Source organism: Cebus imitator, unplaced genomic scaffold (assembly GCF_001604975.1).
Source record: "Cebus imitator isolate Cc_AM_T3 unplaced genomic scaffold, Cebus_imitator-1.0 Scaffold326, whole genome shotgun sequence".
NCBI lineage: Eukaryota > Metazoa > Chordata > Mammalia > Primates > Cebidae > Cebus > Cebus imitator.
The window spans coordinates 682,940-703,598 of NW_016107641.1; the positions used below are offsets into that span (position 1 = coordinate 682,940).

Sequence of the window (20,659 nt, forward strand, 5' to 3'; positions counted from 1 at the left end):
AGTGGCTCCAGGCTATGCCCTGCCTGTAAGCTACTTGGCTACATAAAAAGTGTGTCCATGCCCTTGCCCTGACACAGGGATTGGCAGTTCCCTCCTATGGCAGTCCTCTCTCTCTTTGCTCTCCCACTACTCATGTTGTTGCAGTCATCACCTCTCACCATGAGATTACCCAGGGACATTTCAGACACCAAGCCGTTGCAGAAGACACATGTCAAACCCTGTATATGATTTTAGCAGTCTTTCTCATGTGGCTGGAGGCAAAAGAGAGGTACCTCATTCCTCTCTGCCTTGCTTTGAGACAGTTCACATAAAAGATTCCACAAGGAGGGGAAACAGTTATGGAAGGGGAAATGCCATAGCATTCCAACAACCCTTTCAGAGGAATTTTCTACTCCTGGCCTCCTTTTTTTCTAAACCCTCATGGGCTGTGGGTATGTTAGTGATGGAAGTTATCTAGGTTATCGGTGGCTCCCTTAGGGTGAGCTGCCTACATGCATCGTACAGGTGTGCAGCAACTTCAATTCTTGCCTCCTCAGGAGAAAGAATTTGAGGCATATATGGTAGAAGGAGAGACCAAGGCAAGTGTTAGAGCAGGAATACAAGTTTATTTAAAACCTTTAGAGCAGGAGCAAAAGGAAGGAAAGTACACGTGGAAGAGGCCCAAGTGAGCAGCTTGAAGGACAAGTGCCTATTTGACCTTGAACCTAGGATTTTATATGCTCACTGACTTCTGGCATTTTGCACCCCTTTTCCCTTGATTTTTTTCCCTTAGGGTGAGCTACCCACATGCATGATGGCTTGCTAGCACCTGGGAGGTGAGCATGGGCAGTGTGTTTAGTGGAGCTGTACACATGTTCACCTGAGGCTTTCTTCCCTTTCCCAGTGAAATGCCCCTGAATGGTCATTCTCTGCCATTTTGCCCCTTAATGGAATGCTTGGGCCCATTCACCCAATTCCTGAAAGCTGTCAGTTACCAATTTCAGATGTTTTTATCTTTCGGGAAGTTGCCTCTCTCTGTTGCTGGCTGTGATCAAATATTATTTGAGAGAGGCAGTGTGACAACAGCCTGACCATCCCCTGATCCCTGATGGTGGCCTGACATTCCTTGTAGGTGGGAGTAGCCCTCTCCTGCTCTGCTCCTGCCTGACTAGTTACCTACCAGGAGCTCCGAATGACTGCAAGAGAGAGTTTGGAAATGGTCCAAGAGCTGGGATCAGAATTGGAGAACTGGGTTGTAGCCAGATACCAGAGAGTTTCACATGCCATGCTAAGAAATTTGAACATTTTCTCATAGGATTCCAGGAGAATGATATTCAGCAGGAGATTACCTGCTCTTATTTGCCTCTGAGCATGCTGGGTGGAGAGGCATGATGAAAGTGGAGACCTCTTTGGTGTGCACTAAGTACATTAATAAGCAATGTTCAGAGAATACTCCACTCAAAGTAAAAAAACACCTCTTTCTCGTTTCTCACCGTGGTTTCTAATCCAGTCTTGAGAGGCAGACATTCTTCTTGGTTTCTGTTTTATATTCTTTCATGAGTTGATGAATCAGGTGAGGCCATAAGAGGAGACTTGGTGCTCAGGAACACAAAATCTATTACACTCTTAGGTTCTAGAGACAGCAGGCACAGCAGGCTACACAGGACCACATGGGAAAGGCACCTGGGTGGCCAGGAGGCTGGAGACAGGAGCATGCCTTTGATATATAAACTAACCAGCCCAGAGCTGCATCTCTGTCTGGCCCACGCTCCAGGAGACAATATTCCTCTCCTTAATCATCCCAGGGCCAGGTACAAGACAACTAGAAACCATGTCTAGAGCCAAAACCCACTGGAATGATTCAAACTAGCCAGTCCTGAGCTGTTCACCCTGCCTTACCTTGCATTTCCTATGGAAACCCGGTAAAGGCCATGGCCTAGGTGTCCCCCTTGCCCATCTTCTGCCTCCTGGCCACCCTGATGTCTTTCCCATGTGGAGTGGCATGGCACGCCTCCTGTCTCTAGGACCTGTGTGTATAATAAACTTCGTTTTCCTGAGCCTGTCCTTGGTCTCTTCTTGTGGCCACACCTGACTGACCACATCATAAAAAAATACAAAACAGCTTGCCGAGTCCTTAGGCAGGCAGCATGATTGAGTAAGAAGGGCATAGGCCTGGGTTTTATTTTAGTGCCTTTATTTACTTGTGGCCTTAGGCAAATTATTGGACTTTTCTGGGTCTCAATTTTCTCATGTATAAAAGTGACCCTTGCAGTGTATGTGTAAGAATGAACTAGATTATGGTGCTGTAATAGATAAACCCCAAATCTTAGCCACCTGTAGCAGTAAAGGTTTCCTCCTTGCTCTCAGTGCATGTGCAATGCGGTTCAGCTGGCTGCTCTGCTCCCTGCTTTCTGACTTAGCACGCAGGCTGATGGCATGCCCACTGTCTCTGATCACATTAGGATCATGGTGGCAGGTGGACGGAGAGCTCTGGTGGGTTCTCCACCTGCAATTAAATGCACCAGCATGGAATTGGCAAGGCATGCCTTTCCTCACAGCTCTGTGGTCAGAAATCACATGGCCCTACTCCACCACAAAGGGGCTCTGTGTGACTACCACAGATGCCCACTCCACAGGTGTAGGGTGAGGGTTACATGTGCTACAACACAAAGAGCCTGGTGCAGGGCTTGAAGGCTGGCAGGTTCTGACAGACTTCTTCTGGGAAGAGCAGCCCCCACCCACAGCTGTGGTCAAGACTCTCAGCTTTGCACTGGCAAGTACTTTAGAAAAAGCATACTGTCCACAGTAACACAGCTAGGCATGGAGACTTTCTTTTCTTTTTTTCTTTCTTTATTCTTTTTTTTTTTTGAGATGGAAATTTGCTCTTGTTGCCTAGGCTGTAGTGCAATGGTGCAATCTTGGCTCACTGCAACCTCCGCCTTTCGGGTTCAAGTAATTCTTCTGCCTCAGCCTCCCGTGTAGCTGGGATTACAAGAGTGTGCCACCACACCCGGCTAATTTTTGTATCTTTAGTAGAGACAGGGTTTCACCATGTTAGTCAGGCTGGTCTCGAATCCCCAGCCTCAGGTGATCTACCCACCTTGGCCTCTCAAAGTGCTGGGATTACAGGTGTGAGCCACCATGCCTGGCTGGATGGAGACTTTCATTTTAAAATTCTTTCAAAATTGTAAAATGACATCTGAAACATCTCGTGAAGGAAAACCACTTGGGAAACAGAAATCCTAAAGATCAGTATTGATAAATGTCTCTGTCTTCAGTTAGAGACAGAGAGGGCTCTCAAGGACAAAATTGGGGAAAGATTGTTGAGAATCTCTTGTGTAAGAAGGTTTTCAGTTGCAAGAAACAGGCAGAGCAACTTAAGCTGACAAGCATGAATAGACTGATTGTCACAGGAGCTCCAAGTCCCATTGCAGAGCAGAGTTCAGCTGGTTGATTCAGTTATACCAACCAGGACCCCAGCTCTCTCCATCTTCCTGCTCTGGATCCAGAGTGTTGATTTTGTTTGGCTTCCTTTGAAAACTGATTCCTCTTAACGTCATGGAAAGGCTGCCAGAAGCTATACAGTGGGGTAGATAAATGATTGCTTCTGGAAATTTTCCCTAAAGATGTGTGAGTACTTTTCTAATAGTCTCTATGAAATATTTGTGTATTTTAGTGGCTTAAATTTAACTATGACTTCTGTTGCCTTGAAGTCAATTGGGCCACGCTGGCAGGAAGAAGGAGGACATGCTGAACAGACAATGCCACAAAATGCATAGTCTACTCTTACCCAGTGAGAGTAAGCAGGCCTGGTTTTAGGAACTGAGCCAGAGATGGGCTTGAAACCTGATGATCTTTGGCAGTTTCTTCTCAAAGAGGTGGGATGACTTGAAAGGGCTTGTCAGTAAGGCAACAAGAAATCTAATGAAGAACTACAGAGGGGACATGGTGTCCCTACCTCTTCTCTCCTCCTTCACCCCCAACGCTGAGATGTGTCCACTTACACTCAACTTGAAACTCCCTGCCTCTCCTACTCCTTTTACATGTTAGTGCTTCATTGCATGTCAGCTCTCTTTAGAGTGCATTCTGCAGAACCTCATGTAGATAAAACCATGTCATAGCATTGCTTTGAAGCCTCAGTGACTGCTTCCTTTGCATGGAATTCAGCATGATTTCACCTAAGTGGAAATATCCCTCTGGGATCCCTCATATCCAGAGATACCTCAAATTCAAAATGTACAAAATCAAAATGATCACCAAATAGGATATTCCTTGGCAGTCCCCAGTTCAGTCGATGACCCCATCATTCCTTCTTCTCTGGAATCAGCAGCGGTCTCCAGAGTGGTCTCAGTTCTTGTCTTTCCCATACCAATCCGTCCTCCACCCCACAAACCAGACTAACTTTTCAGATTCGAGTTCTGATAACAAATACCTGCTGAAAAGCCAAGACTTTTAGCTCACGGTCTGTGCCTACCTCTCAGTGGCTCCCCTCCTGCCTTGCAGCTCTGTGCATGCTCTATCTGTATGCTGGGTCTTTGCTGGCCTCCACCTGTGCCCAGCATGCTAAGCCCTTTCATGCTTACACCTCACCTTCCAGAGGAGCGCCTGCTACCCCTTCCAAGGCCCTCTCCTTAGCAGGATTCCCATTTTCTTTTGGGGAAAAAAAATTCTTCTTTGTTTGTTTTTGAGACAGAGTCTTGCTCTGTCACCAGGCTGGAGTGCAGTGGCGCAATCTCGGCTCACTGCAACCTCTGCCTCTCTGGTTTAAGTGATTCCCCCGCCTCAGCCTCCGGAGTAGCTGGGACTACAGGTACGTGCCAACATACCTGGCTAATTTTTTGTATTTTATTAGAGACAGGGTTTCACCATGTTGGCAGGGATGGTCTCAATCTCCTGATCTTGTGCTCCACCCACCCCAGCCTCCCAAAGTGCTGGGATTACAGTCATGAGCCACCGTAATGGGCCAAAAATCCCTTTTTTTTATACAACATTTATTTCCATACCATCATTCCAGTGTCCATCCCATTGATTGTAATACTATTTCATGTGTTAATGTTTTACCTCTTGCACAGGAAGTAAGCCCCCAGAGGGCAATTCCCACCCACATCACCGCTGCCTCCTGGGCCTAGCCTACAGCCTGCCATACAGCACTTGCTCAGTGAATGTGTGTCAAGTAGAAGAGAGCAGAGACACCTACAGCTGCTCCAACATTCTTCCTGCTTATTTTTCTCCGTGATTATTTAACTCTAAAGTTGAAGCTTTTATTCTGTAGCAGTTATAAGTACTGAGGAATTGAATTGGTTTAGACGCTTATAATTTATGAAAAATTACAAGTGCCAAAGTGATAGCATTGAGTATGTAGATGGGCGAATCAGACACAGTCAGCCTCTGAGGCTGAGCATTCGCACTCCTGGCCAGTGGGTCTGTAACCCTCTATAAAACCTGACCTGCCAATGTGTGGAGCTGCTATAGCATGGTTAAAGCACAGTTGGGAAGCCCACTTTTTTAGTTAAATGTTTTTATTTTGAAATAATTGTATATTCATAATACAGTTGGAGGAAATAACACAGATGATGCCCTGTTCCCTTTACCTAGTTTGCCCCAATAGTAGCATCTTGTAAAACTAGAGTACAGTATCTCAATCAGGATATTGACATTGACATAATATATCCATCTTGTTCAGATTTTCTTAGTTGTACTTATACCTGTGTGTGTGTGTGTGTGTATGTGTGTGTGTGTGTGTGTGTGTGTGTGTGTGTGTATGTGTGTTCTATACAATTTTATCCCATGGGTAGGTTCATGTATCTGCTACCAGAGTCAGAGTATTTCCATCACGAAGAGGACCCTTCCTGTTGCCTTTTTATAACCACACCCACCTTCCCTTCTCCCCCGCTTCTCCATAACTTCTTGTAACCACTAATCCATTCTCTATTTCTATAATTTTGTCATTTTAAGAATGTTCTATAAATGGAATCATACTTGTACAACCTTTGGGGATTGGCATTTTCTCACTCTGCATAACTCTGTCGGGTTTCATACGAGTTGTTGTGAGGGCCAATATTTCACTTCTTTTGATATGGATTATCACATGTTACTTAGCCATTCACTTACTTGAAGGACATCTGGATTCTTTCTCATTTGGAGCTATTACAAGTTAAGTTGCTATGAATATTTTCATAAATGTTTTCTTGTAAACACAAATCTTAATTTATCAAGGTGCAATTGGTGGGTCTTATGGCGATTGTGTGTTTAGTATTGTAAGACCTAATCAAACCATTTTCTACATTACATACATTATTTTACATTCCCATCAGCAATGTATGAGCAATCCCCTTTCTCCATGTCCTCAGCAGCATTAGGTGTTGTCACTATTTTTATTTGACCATCTTGATACATACGTGGAGATATCTTATTGTAGTTTGTTTGTGTTTCCCCAAAGGCTAATTGAAGTTGAGCATCTTTTCATGTGCTTATTTGCTATCTGTATATTATCATCAGTGAAATATCCATTCACGTATTTTTCCTATTTTCTAATGGGATTTTTTTTTTGTTTCGTTACTGTTGAGTTTTGTGAGTTCTTTATGTATTCTAGATACTAGTCCCTTGTTGGGTATATGATTCCAGATACTTTCTTCTCATTTGTTGCTTGGATCTTTTATCCTCTTACCAGAGCCTTTTCACAGAGAAAACAAACAAACAAACAACAATTTATCACTTTTTCCTTTTCTTTTTACAGATCATGCTTTTGGTAAGTCTGAGAACTCCTTGCCTAGTCTTAGATCCCAACAATTTTCTCCCCACCTTTTTTTCTAAAAATCATATAGTTTCACATTGACATGTAAGTCCGGGATCCATTTGGAGTTCACTTTTCAACAAGATGTGAGATTTAAGGTCAGTGATTTTTTTTTTTTTTTTTTTTTTTTTTTTTTTTTGTCAATGGATGCCCAGTTTGTTGAAAAAGCAATCCTTTCTTCATTGAATTTCTCCTGCATTTTGTCAAATGTCAGTTGGGAATATTTGTGTGGGTCAATTTCTGGATTATCTATTCTGTTCCATTGATCTATGTATCTGTATCTCTATCTTACTATTAATGTAGCTAGATAGTAAGCCTTAATATTGGTTACAGTGATTCCTCCTACTCCATTCTATTTTTTAAAGATTGTAATTATTCTAGTGCTTGTGCATTTTCATATAAGTTTCAGAAGATAATTTTATTTGTAAAATGTAAATTACATTATGAATATAAACTAAAACTTATAAAAGTCATTTCAGAATAAATTCATCTATGACTACAAAATACCTTGCTGGGATTTTGATAAGAATTTCATTAGACCTATAAATTAATTTGGGGAGAAGTGATGCCTTTACTACGTTGAATTTGAAAGCCCACTTTTGCACTGTAATTTAGTGCTGAATATGTATATGTTTTAGCAACCTTATATCAACGGTGTGGTGACACATAATAGGAGTTTCATAAATATTTATGGCAGTGAGGGAGGATGGGAAGGCCAAGTGAAGTCTTGAAGAGTCTGAATCAGTGGTCCTTAAATCTGGCCACAGAAACAACCATCTGCTGAGCTTCGTAAAAGTACAGATTTCTGGGCTTCATCTCAGCTCAACTGATTCAGAATCTTCAGGGATGAGGCCAGTGAATCTGTATTTTGAAGACCTGCTATAGTTGATTCTCAAGCACAGCCAGGTTTGTAGGATGCAGCAGCCAACAATGAAAGCAGTGTGCAGGCACTGAGCAGAGTCTCCTAGGAATTAGCTGTTCTTTCTGACATTTGCCCTAAAATAAAGCAAGTGGTAGCTGCAATTGAGTCCACCTAAGACAAATTAACATGTTCTTCCTGAGATGTGGTTCAAAATGAGTAGAGCAGCCTGGGGGCTAGGGGTGGTCCTTTCCTACAAGGAGGAGGACCAGATGTATTGTGAGCCTGTATCCATCAATTTCTTTTCCAAAGAGGAAATAAGCAACCAGTGTTCAGCAGAATGTGAGCAGTTCCAAAACTGTAAATACTGTTATTTAATCACTTCATTGCATACTTGATTAGTTCCCTAACCTTGAGGCCTGTGACACTGTAATGATGCACCAGGGGAGCTGGCCTCAGCTCTGAGAGAATTTAGAACAAGCCTGTTCAGATCCCTGGAAACATCGCTTTCATTAATAGCAGAAGAAGCCAAATGACCTATAAGATTTTTCTGTCATAAGGAGCACAGAAAAATTAGAAACAAAAGCACATAGAGAAGAGTTCACAAATTAGATTTTAGAGCACAGGCTTTTTTAACCTTGGTCTTTGTTTATATTTGGTTGGTTATGGTTGCTTTCTTTCTCTTTCTTTTTTTTGCAGTTTCAATCCCTTTATTTTCAATGTAAAATTTATTATACAAGTAATAGATATATGAAAGTAATTTTTAGTAAAATAAAGTGTATTCTCCTAATCCCATCGCCCAAACTTTGGTCAATTTCTGTTCCGTTGCTGAGCCTCCCTTCTGCTCACCGTGCTTCTCCTTGTGCCTACAAGGCCTTCTATAGTTGTAACCAGCATGTAATTTGAGTTATTTCATCAAACACTAAGTTGTGACTTCTTTCTAGTTATATTACTTTCTTGGCAGTACAATATTCCATTATGCTATTGTACCATCATTTTCTCTAATATTACCATTGTTCTAAGGCATTTCAGCCATTTCCAATTTGTTGTTTTTATCGAGAGCACTAGAGTGAACATTTTTAAATAATTGATTTTTTTCCTATTCTGGATTAGGTAATTCTCAGGAGTTTCATAGTTGGGTCAGTGGGCATACCCATTTTTATAGCTTTGGATATTTCTGAATATGCCGACTTCAGCAAAATTTTGTCAGCATTAGACTTTTTCTTTTAATTTTGTGAATGTAATAAATGCAAATCAGTATGTTCACGTTGTTTTGGTTAGAATATTTTGTGTGTTTGTTGGCCATTTGTATTTTATTGTATATTTTGTCTATAGCAATTCGTTATTGATCTATTATAAATTATAATGGGCTTTCTGAATATTAAAAATTCTAATCTTTGTTCACAATTATGTAAATGCTTTCCCAACCCATTGGTATTCTTTTTACATTAGGTTTGTCATTATTATTGTATGGAAGTTTAAACTTTTTCGATATTGTCGGCTTTGAAGGTTTTTTATTGTTATGCTTTGGTCAACTGTAGCAAGCTGGATGAGTGATCATTCCTCTGTAGATCTGATAAAACTAGAGCCTGTTTCTTACCGATCTTTCTCTGATTTTTTTTTTTTTTGTATGTGATTCTAGTAGACGAAGTGAGTTTTGAAATGAAATCATTTTTTCCAGGTTTCCTAGTTGTATCTATGAAATTGTCTCCCCTTCCCTGTGCGGAGACCCCAACTCTGCCCTGCTTTCTCTGTTACACAGCACCAGGCATGCTCCTGGGCTTGCCTGTGGTCCCCCAGGTGTTTCTTTTGTGCATTTGCTAATCCACACGTCCTTTGTTGTTTGTCCTGATATGGGGTAATGCTGGATCTGCCACTTTACTCTGCTTTTTTACTAGATATCCCCATGTTATTTTTCCTTCATATACTTTGTAGAATCAGGTATGAAGTCCAAAAGGAAAGTCCTTTTAAAAAAGTGTATAGCTATGTAGAGTTATATAGAAAGGATACAGAAAGATATCAAAATATATTACAGCCATAATTTTGGGGCCAATCCCCTTAACAGAGTCCTTCCACTGTGATAGCCGTAGAAACTCCTTTGTCCAGTGCTAAGCTACGAAGTGCACTGTGTAGCTCTGTCTGTCCCGGAGAGCGCGTGCCAGTGCCGTAGCAAGGCCTCACCCTGCCTGGGGTATCTCCAAGGTGGAGGTTGGCTCTCAACTCTTTTCACAAAGGGAAGCCACCCACCCCCTTCTCACCACCTCCCCTTCCCCTCCCCCACCCCCACACACAAAGCCTTGCTGGATATAAACCCCAGAACTGAAGAGAGGCCACAGCCACTATTCAAAATGAGTCTTGGAATTAACATGCATGCTCTTCTTAAAGTGAGCTCTTAACAACTGGGCCAGGCCCTTCATCCCAGGTCACCTTCACAGGAGCCTACAGATTTTCTTCCCAGTGGCAGAACTGGTGGGTACACTCTTTGGACCAAGGTCATCTGAAAGGATGTCCATGCAGAAACCCTCAGTCTCTGCCTTGGGAGGTCGCTGTTCTCTGTGTTTACCTAAAACAATAAGCAGCTTTTAATGGGTGTCCTCATCATTTTGCTAGCAACCTTCCCTAAAGAGAACAGTTCCATCCTCTTCTTAATCCCACTGAACAAGGGAGTCTTTCTTAGCCTCACAAAAGAGAAATATTTTGTGAAGGAAAAGTAGGACTCATGCTACTTTATGGAAAGACCTATGTTACACAAACTCACATGAAAACACATATTATAGGGGAAATGTGAAAAGGCACCAAAAGTAGAACCAGACAGATGTAGTGTGAACTCACCCCTCCTACCTGTAGGATCTCAGACAAATTAAACCTTCTAAGCCACTTTTAAAAAGAGAAATAAGAATACCATTCAAAATTGACATGAGGATTAAGTTAAATTGTGTGTAAAAACTACCTACGAAATAGTAAATAGTCATAGGACTGTCTTAATGTCTAAAAGGACCAAACGAAATAACTGCTGATTAGGCTTACAGGCTGTGCTGCTCTGTAGGCCAAGTCCTCTTTATAAATCAGATACAGCAGAGGGGGTTCAGCTTATAGGGATTATGAACACTACGGAGAATTTAAAGGCTGTTAAGACCAGCATTTCCTAAAAGAAGCACACAAGTCAACATTCCAGGTGCAGTAGCCCATAGATGCCAGGAAGCACACCAGTGGGCTGCTTCATGGAGCTAAACCAAGAACTCACGCCTTGAGCACTCATGTTGGCACACCTGTCCTCAGTCTGCAGGGGAGGGTGAGACCTGTTCTTCTTTTTGCGGGATCAGTGATTCTAACAGGACTCACCCTGAGCATATCCCAAGCCACAATCCATACATAGATGAGGTCTTGGTAAAGCCTGGCACCCTTGCCCTAGGTGAGGGCTTCTTCCCACCCAGATCCACACCACATACTAGGGCAAAAGTCCAACTGTCTAGTTCCTTTGACTACATGAAAAAACCCAACAGGATTGAATGCATTAAAAAGCTTGTATCCTCTAACTGGAGCAAATCCCCCGCTTGTGATTGATGATAAAAATAGCTGATGTTATTTAAGTGCTTACTACTACACACTTGGCCTTGTCCTAACTGCATGAGGTGGGTTTGGTTAGCTCCATCTGGCAGTCAGCTGCATATTGAATGGTTTAAAAGTCAAGAACTACAACTCTCCCGGCTAGTGAGTGGCAGGGCCAGGCTTCAAATCTGAGCTCCCCCAACCACCATGCCACATCCTCTGCCTTTCTCTTCGTGGCTGGCTCAGAGGCACTGTAGATCTCAGTGGACTGGCCCTTGCAGTCCCCACCAATTTTCAGCCTTCTTCTTTCAGGTTCCCAGCCCCACGGAACCACCTCCAAAAAGATTGCCCGTGCATATAAGCCATTTCCTGCTTGCCCACACTTCTGTGAATCTGTAACACGCACTTCAATGTTGTAAAGTGTTTGACTTCTCTGTAAATGAACATGCATGGTCTTCGAAGCCTCTGAATCTTCCACTGTATTAACTTGTTGCTTCCTGTTTCAGATAAGAACCAGCCCTTTTGTTATATTTTAATTTCATACATCCACTCTCCTTATCAGCTGACTCGCCACTGTCCTCTGAAGCTCTAGCTCAATCATTTGTGGTGGCCGGGCTTCCTTATGTGCAGCCAGGAAAATGGAGCTAGGGCACAATGGGAGGAAAGGGAAGGAGTGTGTTTCAATTATAACTGAAATTTCTCCAACTGATGTCTCGGTAAGTTTCAATGGATCTTGAAACTGTGTTTATGTGAAAGTTTTTGGAACATTCAGCATTTTTTAACATATACTGTAGGTACTTGAATAGATCTCGGTAAGTTTCAATGGATCTTGAAACTGTGTTTATGTGAAAGTTTTTGGAACATTCAGCATTTTTTAACATATACTGTAGGTACTTGAATAGAGTGTTGGATGGTTACAGACCTGCCCAGAGTTTACCCTCCTTTCCTCCTAGTGTGACAGTTTCTGTTGCCCTTACTCTTCCCGTGTCCTCGTCAATATGTTCTGACTCCACCTGGTGACCAGGTCAGCTTCTGGTGGCTCCTTCCATTAACAGTGAGACTTTCCTGATGCTGATCTATACTCAGCCACAGCAGTCCAACAAGATGGGCCCTATGACATGACACCAAGACTCTTCTCTGCGATAAGTCTGGCAGAGGGGCAGGCAGGAGCAGGCAAAACAGGAATAAGCACTAGACATTCAGACCCCCAAAAGAGAGAGACCAGAGGAGAGAGATGCACCCTCCCACACACAGGAGGCAGAACAGACAGGAGTTCAACAGGCAGGCTGTGGAGTAGGAAACCAACCAGGATTGAGTTCTAGCTCTGTCACTTACTCACTGGATGACCTTGGGAAAGCCCCAAATGTGTCATGTGTGAAATGGGGGTGATGACTGTCCCCATGATGTAGGGCCGTTGTCATGGTGCAAGGGCCATGGTAAATGCTCAGTGAAAATGGCCATCACAGTGATTCATAATGCCCAAAGAAGATGCAGGGGGAACTGGGCAATGCCCACGAACCATCCCCACCCACAGCTGAAGTGGCTTGATGGCACTGAGCCCCGCTGTCAGAGCTCAGCCCCAGTCCCCCCAGCCAGAGTAATACCCACCTGAGGGCAGCGTCCTCCAGGTCCACAGTCTCCTCCAGGTCTTCCCATTCACTCCCGCTCTCTTGGGACTCTTCTGGAGGCAAAGACTCTGGAACAGTGCCCCAAGAGCAGAACTGTGGCAAGGGAATGGTCCCAGAATCTGCCTCCAAACATTCTTCACAGGGTAGCTGGCCTTGGCATGTAGAATTGATGGTAAGATACTCTTCATCCTCCAAGGTGGGAGAATGGGCTCCATGTGGATGGCACATGTCACCTTCCCCATCCTCCCCATCCAATTCAGGACTAGAAAACAGAAACCCATGTGTCTTCTAGCCTTAATAAAAAAAATTTCTCGCCCCACCTTCCCCTTTCCTTTTAGGATGCTCTCGACGACACAGGCCTATGAGACTTAGCCAATGTTTAAACAGCTCATGCCAGAGGCTGCTCTGGGTACCAGGAAGCAAACAACAAATAAGGCACCACCCCTGGCTTTGAAAAGCCCCAAGTTTAATGAGAAGTTGGAGCAGTAAACAAATGTTAAAGTCCTGGCAGGAAGTGCTATGGTAGAGGCAGTTGGAGACCAGTGCAGGGGGCAGGGGGTTTGCCAGAGGGCACAGCATTGCAAGCAGGGCAATGACCCAGTTCTAAGACTGACTCTTCATATGACAAGCAGAGTCTGTCAGAACTTGGACAAGTTTATTGACTTCACTGGAACCTCAGTTTTCTCATCTGAAAAAACTAGATGGTCAAGAAGTGTCTAGGATTATTGGGACATGTAAATTACATAATTCTGATACACCCCCCTCCCCCTGCCGATTCCTGGTACAGGTTAAGTTTTTGGTAAATGTGAGATGCTATGATTACTACTGTTATTATGATAACTATTTCAACAGAAGAATTGTAAAGAAAGGGCCTCAGGAAGGGGCTGGGAGTGACTCAAGCAGGCAACCATCAAAGCACTTTGTGCAAAGATCAGGTCCTTTTCTGAATACTGAAAATGTGCCTATTTAGAGAGGCGACCAGCTGGAGTGACATTTACTCCCCATGGAAGGACACAGGAGGCAGACGAGTGGTGAAGCTCATTATCTGGTGATGCAGCCGCAGACGCAGTGGTCAAAGAACATGCCTTCCAGGGGCTGCCCCAAGTTCACCACACACACCTCTTGATTAGAAAGAACAGTCCACACAAAGGCAGGGCATTTTACACAGCGGTGCAGACATGCAGAGAAGGTGCTCAGAAAATATCTGTCGAAAGTCTGGTTAGAGAAGATGAGAAGGAATATCTAAGAGAAAAGCACAAAGATTTAGCTTTTTACCAAATACATGGATCCTCATTTCTCAGCCTCCTTCTCCACAGCCAAATAAATAGGTTGGCTTTGTTATGTGCTGCTGGTCTCCTCCTTTCCTGCATTGCCTCTTTCTCTTAAAATCAGCTCTGGTGCACCCCGATAGCTACAAACCCCCAGACACCCAGAGAGCCCATCCTCCTCACCAGTAGAGCCAGGAGTGTCTGTCCCAAACTGAGCTTCACTTTGAAAGAGACATTATTTTTACTCATGAGAGCTACAGGATATGTGTAAGAGTGAATTTCATGTAAATACATGCACACTCAAGTGTATAAAAAAGAAATTATTCTACAAAGACTGAAGAGGAACACTCACTTTCAAAAGACATTTTTAACTGTTGAACATTTGCAGAGAAAATTGACTTTAAAACTTGGCCAGATCATGTAGAAACTGTGTTTTATTATAAACAGAGGAAGGAAACATCCAAGAAGTTTTATCAAAGAATGAGAAACCTAGCCTGTTGCCCAGGCTCAGGCTCATCACCGCCCCCACCGCCTCAAGCAGAAGCCCCTTCCCTCCACTCTGAGCACACTAAGCCTTGTTGAAAAGTGGCAGGTGGCAACAGTATGTGTTCATCGGCCACTGTAGCTGTCTAAGTGTCCCCGCCTCCCCTCCCACCAGGAGACTCTCTCCACCCCTTCCAATAGGCTTCTTGCCCTCTGGTTTCGATTTGGGGCTCCAGCTACTGGTTCTGCCTAGTAGAGACCGAGAGAAGCCATCAGTCTGAGAGGCAAGAGGCAAGGCTTAATCTGAGGCTCAACCAAAGAAAAAGTGATTTGCTCCCCCCTTGCCCAGGGGGAGCTGGTGGTCTCAAGGGTGAAATTTTGGCCATCATCCCACCACAAGCCGGGAGAACAACTGCCTTTCCTTTCATCCTTTTGCACGTGCACCAGGCTGCCCTTGAAGATCTGTCCTGGGCTCAACTGTGGCATAGGGAAAGGGTGAATAGGAAATAAAGAGACATGAGAAGCCTGTATGCCCATTTCATGAAAAGGGCAAGACTTGGAAATTTGGGGAATTTCATTAAAATAGAGACATTCAGAGTCAGCCTCATGTTTTGCCGTGTGGACATGATGGGTAAAGAGGTGGAATCCTTCATCCAGGGCTCAGGGCTGGCCAGCTCAGGGCTAATGTAGCAGGACTTTCATCAAGACCCTGATGTTGTCAGGGCACTCAGAGTTTTCTGCTCATCCCTTGGGTCCATGTAATGGCCTCAGCTTCTTCCTGCCCTCATTCTCTGCCCACCAAGCTGTCCAACAGAAGGAGGTTTTTATAGACAGATGATAATTGGAGGAGAATCTGGAGATTTGGCATGGGCTCCCTGGCCAGCCGTCTTTCCCACACCAGCCAGCAGTGTCCCAGAGCCAGGGTCCTCACCAAGTCCTGAAACTCTTCAGTGGATATTTTTAAGAAGAATCCCAGTTCAGCTCTGAGGTCAGTGAAAGCATTCTGAAGGCTCTGCTTGCTACAGGATATTTACCGAGAAAAGACACTGTGCCCAACTTTTCTGGACACCAGTCCTTAAAGTCTTGGGCCACCAGAATTATCTCTACCTTTCAGGAGGAAAGTCACACTAGCAGATGGCATTTCACGCTTGAAATATGAAGGTATTATAGTTGTCCTATTTACTTATGGTTAAACTCACAAGAAAGTTTGGGTTTTATGTCTCTTCATGTCTCCAGCTCTCCAGCGTCAGGCCCCATACTGATGTCCCCTTTAGCCCGGAAGACAGAGCTAGAAACTCCAGGCCTCCTCTCCTGACATCTGCATTTAGTTTTGGCAGGTTGGGTTTACAGTATCTCTAAGACTTCAAGGTACACAAATTCAATGGACTGCCAGATTCCAAGTTCGGATGATAAATCTGAACTGAAGTACAACAGTTAGGATTTGTCAGAGTGTTAATGAAAAGGAAGGCAGTGGGCAGGTACCCCTGGGAGCCTATAAGGTGTAAAGAGAATCCTGCTAGAGGCAGCACCCAGGCCCTAGCCTGCCCCAGGCTCTGCTGTGTGTTAGATGACTGATGCTAGCCAGGCATCCACCTCACTCACTCCCCACAGCCACACTCCAACCCGAGAGCAGGCAGAACAGCTCCCTCACCTGGCAGCTGCATCCCACCCTAACTACTCTGATATCACACTTGGCCTGGCAGCTGCAGTTGAGTGAGATCTCTGGCTTCCTAATTATCTTTTGCTATTCCAGGCAGTGCCCTTCCCCAAAAGGTATATCGTAACTTTAGGTTCATTTCAAGGACTCCTGCTTCATTTTGCATTCTTAAATAAATGACCATCAGGATTTATACCATCACTTTCACAAAGTGATGCTTGCTGAACTTACGTGCGTTTTACTTACATGCGTTTAATGATATGTGCTAGGCAAAGAGAGAAAGAGAGAGAAAGATAACCTTAAACATTCTGCAAAGACCAACTTTCCAACCAATGAATGTAAGCCCTGGAGTGCACATAAGTGGGTGAACTAAATCTTCCATCCTCTCAGTCTGTCTCTGTTTCTATGGGGCCAGCATTTAAAGACAAGCATTTTGCATACAGCATGGTCCATAATTGCAAGCCTCCTGACTTTGTCTGAGACTCAACCAAACAAAAAGTGATTTGCTCCCACATCAAGGAACAAATAACATCACTCCTTCCAAAGTGATGTTTCAAGGGTAATGAGACTTAATGTGATTGTTGCCTTATCCTACCTTTAGGTACTAACCTTATAAAAGATGTGACTCCAGCCAAGCATCTCCTCCAACAGGTGCATAAACCAACTCTCCTCTTTAAAAATGTACTGTACTGCTTTATTACAAGATATTTTTATAAAGATCTACTAGATGGCGAAATCTCTAGATATAGAGTGTGAGAAAAGAAGAGAACAAGAAAGGAAAAGTGAAATCGAATCTTCTCCATGAACACTTTGGGCTTGCTGTGGTGCTGGCAGCCATCTGGCTGTAGGAAGTTGCCACCTGGCAGATGGTAAGTTCCGGCAACTTGCTCGGAATTTCAATAAATGGGACCTGTTCTTTAGCTGGAAATAGCTCAGGAAAGGAAAGGAAATCAGACTTGCGCTGGGTTCTTACTGCATGCCAGGCGCTGTGACGGCACCCTGCATGTGCTATTTCTTTTGACCTGCACAGTACCCTGTGGAATCGTCATGGTCCCGTTTACATTTGGGAAGCCTCCAGCTCAGGGAAGGCAACTCTCCAGGCATACTAGTAAGTGGCAACGCTGAAACCACACAATAAGATCCAGAGCTTGACTCACAGAAGACAGACTCTAAGAGGCAGTGGCCTGCGACAGTCACCTCAAAACTGAGCTACAAACACTTATAAGTCTTCTGCAGAGAGCCTCAATCCTACTTTGAAATCCTGATTCAGATTCTACCCAGGAGCTGGGAGAACTGTGTCCAGGGATTGCTGGGCGTGCGCCCCTCTTTTCTTCCTGTAGAGGGCAGCCACTAACTATGTGTGCATTAAGTGTCAGCTGATGGCCTGTTGGAGGAGAGGCGGACTTGGTTTGAGTTCTTTCAGAGAAGAGGAAAGGTTCCTAAGTGAGGGAGAGAAAACGAGATAAAAATAAAGCCAGGAAACATGAGAAGGCAGAAAAGCAGTCATCACCAGAACCACCACAGGGAGGCAAGAGAAAGGGGAGCGGCTGGCCATTGAGAGAGCCAGGATACTGAGAACAGTGAGGCAGCCTGCCCACAGTTCACCCATGGCTACATGGACCACGTGGGCCTGAGGAGCATTCAGGACAGACAAGATCAGAGACTCCCCTGGAATGCTCTGGACAAGCCCTCGGGACTCGTGCAGCTCTAGAAGGAGCAGTTCCTCCAAGAATGACAGACTTTGGACATCTGGTATACCCTTGCAAAAAGGGCCACTAAGCCAAATTTAATTTGGTTCAGAAAAACAGAATAATGTGACGTTTCATGAAAAAAAAAAAAAGAAAAAAAGGGAATGCTAGCTAAAATATTGGTGGAAATAGGTATCCAGACTTGGAAGTAGAATACATAAAGGTGTATTTGCTCCCTTTCTGTGGGAGCAAATCACTTTTTCTTTGGTTGAGCTTCAGATGAAGTTAGGAGGCTTGAACTTATGGCCATGCTGTATGCAAAATGTTTAGCTTTAAATGCTAGTCTCATAGGAGCAGTATAACAGCATAAAGATTTCACCTTTATACAAGGAAGAACCTTTGATCAGTAACTAGATGATAATAAAATGGGTCGCTTGAGAGGTAGCAAGTTCCGCAACCCTGCAGATTTTCAAGCAAAAGCTGGAACCCCTTCTTCAGGAATGTGATGTAGCAGATTCCAGCATGGAGTTTGAGGCTAGACTAGATCAGTTTTATATTGAACAGGCTGATTTTCTGTAATTTAATGAATGAAACAGTGACTGCCTACACTAACAGTTTAAAATACCATTTTAAGTAGCTTTTGACTGTATTAAATTAAAGGCACCTGTTACAGCAAATTCCCAGCTTATACCTATACCCAGAGCCACTTTATAATTCAGCTCCCAGGGTCACTGTTCGTTATCCCAAACTATCTGGCAGCAAAACCTTTAAATATCCAAACAAGTGCCTCCTGCCTGCAGGAAAGTACAGTTCCTTTTATATGTTCTTTAAGATCATGGTAATGGTTGTCCTTGGACAAATCTCTAGGTTATTTTCTTTATTATTTTATCAAGTATGTCAATTACTGCCTAGACTACAATTGTAAGGTACTATAAATACACTTATATTATACATTATCAGACAATGAATATGAATGTCATTGATCAATGTGCTTGTCCACCCTGTTCTACTTTGCAAACCAGTTAGCTCTTGTTTGGCTGACACAGCGTTCTTCAAAGTTTTCTATCTGGGTGGTTTTAGGGAATGCATGCCAGGCTCCTGTTTGTCATGGCTCTCACCAGGTCCAATGGTATTACGCCACTGCTTCGCACTTCACAGGGACTACCATTCCCTATGAATCTACCTTTGACAGTCTTCTAGGAGGAACACCAAATGAGAGCCATTTAATTTCAGTGGGTTTATAGAGTGTCACACACAAACAAGTGCCCTTTGTAATTTGCCTGCATTATACCCAGACCTCTGGCTGGCAAACGCCTAGAAGCAGGTCTTACCCTACATGTACAGCCCTCTGTCTGCTCCCTACAAGTTTCCAAGCACCTTGTATAATAAGTACTTGTCAAAGACCATGTGTTCCCTCAGCATAGTATTTCTGAGAACCAGAAATACTTACAGATGGATGGGCACAAAAATGCAGACTAAATTAAAAATGACTGTGAAAGCGAATGTCGCAGGGTGGTCTTGAAGATATAGATGTGTTCAGAAAACAAAAACTGGTGTAGCTAGGCATGATGGCTGGTGCCTGTAGACCCAGCTACTTGACCGGCTGAGGTAGGAGGATTACTTGAGCCCAGGAGTTTTGAATTCAGCCTGCGCAACATAGCAAGACCCCGTCATTCTTTTTGAAAAGCTGATATTAATAAAGCATTATATTAGCAATAAAAAGTTGTTGTTAATAAAGCATCACAGTAGCAATAGAAGCGAGGATGCATATAAGAACTTCTTTCTTACTACACTGCTTTAAGAGGTCATGGAGGATACAGAACAAGGTTTTGTGGGCCAGGAGAAAACCTGAGGCCTGCCATCTACAGCCTCCAAGACATGTTAGGGACAATTGTGGTCTGGGTAGGGTTTGCTTTTCCCAAAAGCTCACAGGTGGTCTCAGCAGCTCCAGGCCTTATGTTTCTCTTGTTGCAACCTGTCTTCTAAATGCCTGGAACAGTGCTGGGCACAAAAAGCATCCAAGCATAGTTATTGACGGCTTGATTATAATTTTCTAGCAATGAGATGCATTCAGTTTACAAAATATCTGCAAATGTGGTGATTCTTACCTTCCAAGTCTCACGATATCACAAACTGAATAGCAGTTTTGCCTCACATCCTTTTCCAAAGAGGTCGCCAATGTTGATGTGTCTCTTTCTTGGTGAAGTTTGCATAAATGAGGGTGGGACTCGGGAGAATGTGTCAAGGAACTGGCCCAAGGTCTCTCTCTATCTTGGCCCCATTGTGCCTCTCTGATGGCCTTTTGAGAAGACTCTGGCCTGAGACTCAAGCTTTCCCCTGCATCTGGGGAGGCACTGTCCCTCCAGCTGTCCTCTTGATCCAGGCTGGGGCTGGTACATGAGTCAGTACATGTTGCCCTGGTGAATTCTTTGTCAGCTGAGAATTCAGGTGTCTATTAAAAGAAATGCTACTGATTACTGGCTCCATGCTGCTCAATGTTTTTTTTTAAAAAATAGAAAGATTTTTTCCCCCATATGATTGTAGATCAGAGCAATTACAAGGTGGGCTTTGAGTTCTGTCTATCACCATAGCATCCCAGCTCCTCCACATGCTCCCGCCGGACCCTGGGCAACACACTCAGGCGCCTTAGCCTGGGGGGCTGTGGAAGCTCTCAATAAATATGAGCCTTATTTTTTAATGAAAAATATTTGCAAAATTTAGACAAAGATAAAAATGAAAGATAAATATGCAAAGC

General features: G+C 43.7%; 1 protein-coding gene across 8 annotated transcripts in view; it reads right to left on the bottom strand.

Moving 5' to 3' along the window:
• Positions 1 to 9,919: 9,919 nt before the first annotated feature.
• FRMPD2 (FERM and PDZ domain containing 2) overlaps positions 9,920 to 20,659 on the bottom strand; it is a 125,163-nt gene continuing 114,423 nt past the window's right edge. For 3 of the 8 annotated variants that reach the window (XM_017504652.2, XM_037729966.1, XM_037729971.1), the window contains 3 exons: positions 20,013 to 20,356; positions 12,789 to 13,070; positions 9,920 to 10,194 (listed from right to left, as the gene is read on the bottom strand). In XM_017504652.2, the coding sequence (XP_017360141.1) occupies positions 10,191 to 10,194; positions 12,789 to 13,070; positions 20,013 to 20,356 (630 nt within the window). In that variant the 3' untranslated portion in view covers positions 9,920 to 10,190. Of the gene's footprint in view, positions 10,195 to 12,788; positions 13,071 to 13,257; positions 14,051 to 16,462; positions 16,482 to 20,012; positions 20,357 to 20,659 lie in introns of those variants that run through there. The other 5 variants (XM_037729970.1, XM_037729969.1, XM_037729968.1 and 2 more) reach the window with 5 other exon arrangements.